The following is a 2,428-nucleotide window of genomic DNA, read 5'->3' as shown; positions in this document are numbered from 1 at the left end:
CACACATGCATGCATACATACATACATATATAGATCGATAGATAGATACGTATTGCCTGCGTAACCCATCCGCTAGACACCTGTATATATATATATATATATACAGACACTTTATATATATGAAATGTCAGGCTATGTATCTCTGTACAATGGACGCAGTGCATGACAGAGATATAAAGATATGTACACAGACAATTGTAAAGACGGAGAGAGAGAGAGAAAGAAAGAGAAGGAGGAGGAATTGTTTCGTTTCAAGAAGTAAAGAAGAATCTTTTTCTTTCTCTCTGCGGTCCTCAAGACGGAGAGAAGCTCCCGACGAAACATCCAAGAAGAAGAAGAACGGGGCGCATGCAGGAGAAAGATAAGAAAAGAAGAAGAGTTAGATTGCAAAGAAACAAAGAGAGAAAGAAAGATGAGAAAGAACTCAGCATGACAAAAAAGAAAAAGAAAAGAAAAGAAGAAGAAGAAGAGAGAAGCCATCATGGATGTGTATCTTCTTCGTAACACCGTGATCGATAAGACTCGATCGCCCATCTATCAAAGGTGTTAGACAGACACACATATATATATATATATACAGAGAGAGAGAGAGCTGCATAGACATAAAGAGAGATATATAGACAGATTCGAACAGGAAGAGAAAATTAGTGAAACCCTTCTTTGTCTGTCTGTGTATATATTTACTCTCTGATACGTCGGTACGGCTCCGCCCAGTCTTGTCGCGTAATTTGGCCCTGCCGGTCTATTACAGCTATCCACACATTATGATAATGCACTATCTCCCCTGACGAATCTACAAACAAACAAACAAAGAAAGAAAAGAGGAGGAGAGAGGGAACGAATAGACTCTTGGATGTGTGTGGAGGTGTACATACACCAGCATCAATCTTAACCTCCTGTTTGCTACAAGGAGTGAACGGCCTGAGAGAGAATAAGAAAGTAAATGAAAGAATGAAAGAGAGAATGGGTCTTCGGAAAGCAGGCAGACACTCTCTTGCTTTCGCATAGCAGAATAAGAACCTCTTCTCTCAAAGAAAGAAAGAAAGAAAGAAAGCACCTCACACTTATCTCATGCTTTACGATACTAACGCATTTCTGGGAAGAAAAAGAAGAGGAAGAAAGACCATCAGAAAGATAAAAGACATAAAGGCCTGCCTTTCTCACTTCGTTCTTTCTATCTATCTGTCTACTTATCTTCCTCCCTCTCTCTCTCCTCTCTCTACCTATCTATACTCCTCTATCTCTCTCTACATCGAGCTCTATCTATCGTTCTCTTTCTCTCTCTCCCTCTCTCTCGCCACCATTCTCTTTCTCTCTAGATCTCTTCGACTGTCTTCCTCCCTCTCTTTCTGTCTCTGTCCTCTATCTCTCTCTCCATTGATCTCTCCCCCTTCCTTCGTTCCTTTCTTTCTTTCTTTCTCTGTCTCTCTCTTTCTCTGTTGCTCTCCCTTTCTTTCTTTCTTGGTCGATACCTGTGAATTCTTTTCCGAAAGATCCAACATAGAGTAGGTCATCTTTGACGGTAGCCCATTCAATTTTCATTCCTTTCGAGGAAGAGACGCCGTCTCCCTCCACTAGAAGATACTTCGCTATGAGTTTCTTTGTCTGCAGAGAAAGTTTGTACACGATGCCGGTTCTATCGTCGAAAGTTAAGAGCTCTCTATTGAAGTATATCAACTCAGACAGCTCTAAGCCCCGTCCTCCTTCGTTGTGCTTTCCATACAAAATCTGATGATACACCGGAGGAGGAGAAGAAGAAGTGTCTTTTTCTTGCTTTTCTTGATCTTCTTGGCGATAGCCATCTGTTTCTTTTATTTCCTCGAACTCGATGTGATAGTCGGAAGAAAGAAAGAAAGACGGAGAAGGAGAAGACTGAGGAGAATGAGAAGAGGGAGAGACACGACTCGTGGGGTGTACATACAGCTTAGCTTTCAAGATGTAACTTTTGAAGAGAAGATCCGATGAAGAAAGAAAAGGACTTTCAACTCGGCTATTGCCGTCAAGGTCAGCTATAAGAAGAAAGCTACAGGGATAAGAAGAAGACGACGGAGAGCTGCATGTAGGATCATAGGGAGAATGAAGAGAAGAAGAAGAAGAAGAGAGGGACAAGGCCCCAGATGACTCTTTCTTTCTCCCTACTTTTGAAGAAGAAGAGAGCCGTTCTTCTTCTTCTCCTTGTTCTCCTTCTTCAGAGAGAGAAGAAGAAGAAGAGCCGACGTGGACGCCTCTTAGAAGGGGGCTGTTGCCTGTGTATTTCACTATCGTTGTTACCGTAGAGGTCTTCTTTTTATCTTGATCTATCTTGGAGATTGACGAAGAAGAGGAAGAAGGAGAAGAAGAATGGAAGAGAGAAGAGAAAGAAAAGGGAGAGACATAGAGGTGTAGATATCTAGAGAGAGAGACATAGAGGTGTATACCCAGTCATAAG

At 41.8% G+C, this 2,428-nt stretch overlaps 1 protein-coding gene across 1 annotated transcript; it reads right to left on the bottom strand.

Moving 5' to 3' along the window:
- Window positions 1–128: 128 nt before the first annotated feature.
- Window positions 129–2,388, bottom strand: CSUI_007197 (apyrase; the record flags this gene model as incomplete). The annotated part of the gene is made up of 2 exons (XM_068067347.1): window positions 129–793; window positions 1,473–2,388. Coding segments are annotated over 2 exons (1,029 nt in total), but the record flags the coding sequence as incomplete, so codon positions are not given.
- Between the last annotated feature and the right edge of the window lie 40 nt (window positions 2,389–2,428).

Source organism: Cystoisospora suis (assembly GCF_002600585.1).
Source record: "Cystoisospora suis strain Wien I chromosome Unknown contig_3744, whole genome shotgun sequence".
NCBI classification, from domain to species: domain Eukaryota; phylum Apicomplexa; class Conoidasida; order Eucoccidiorida; family Sarcocystidae; genus Cystoisospora; species Cystoisospora suis.
This window is presented reverse-complemented; position numbering and strand designations above follow the sequence as displayed.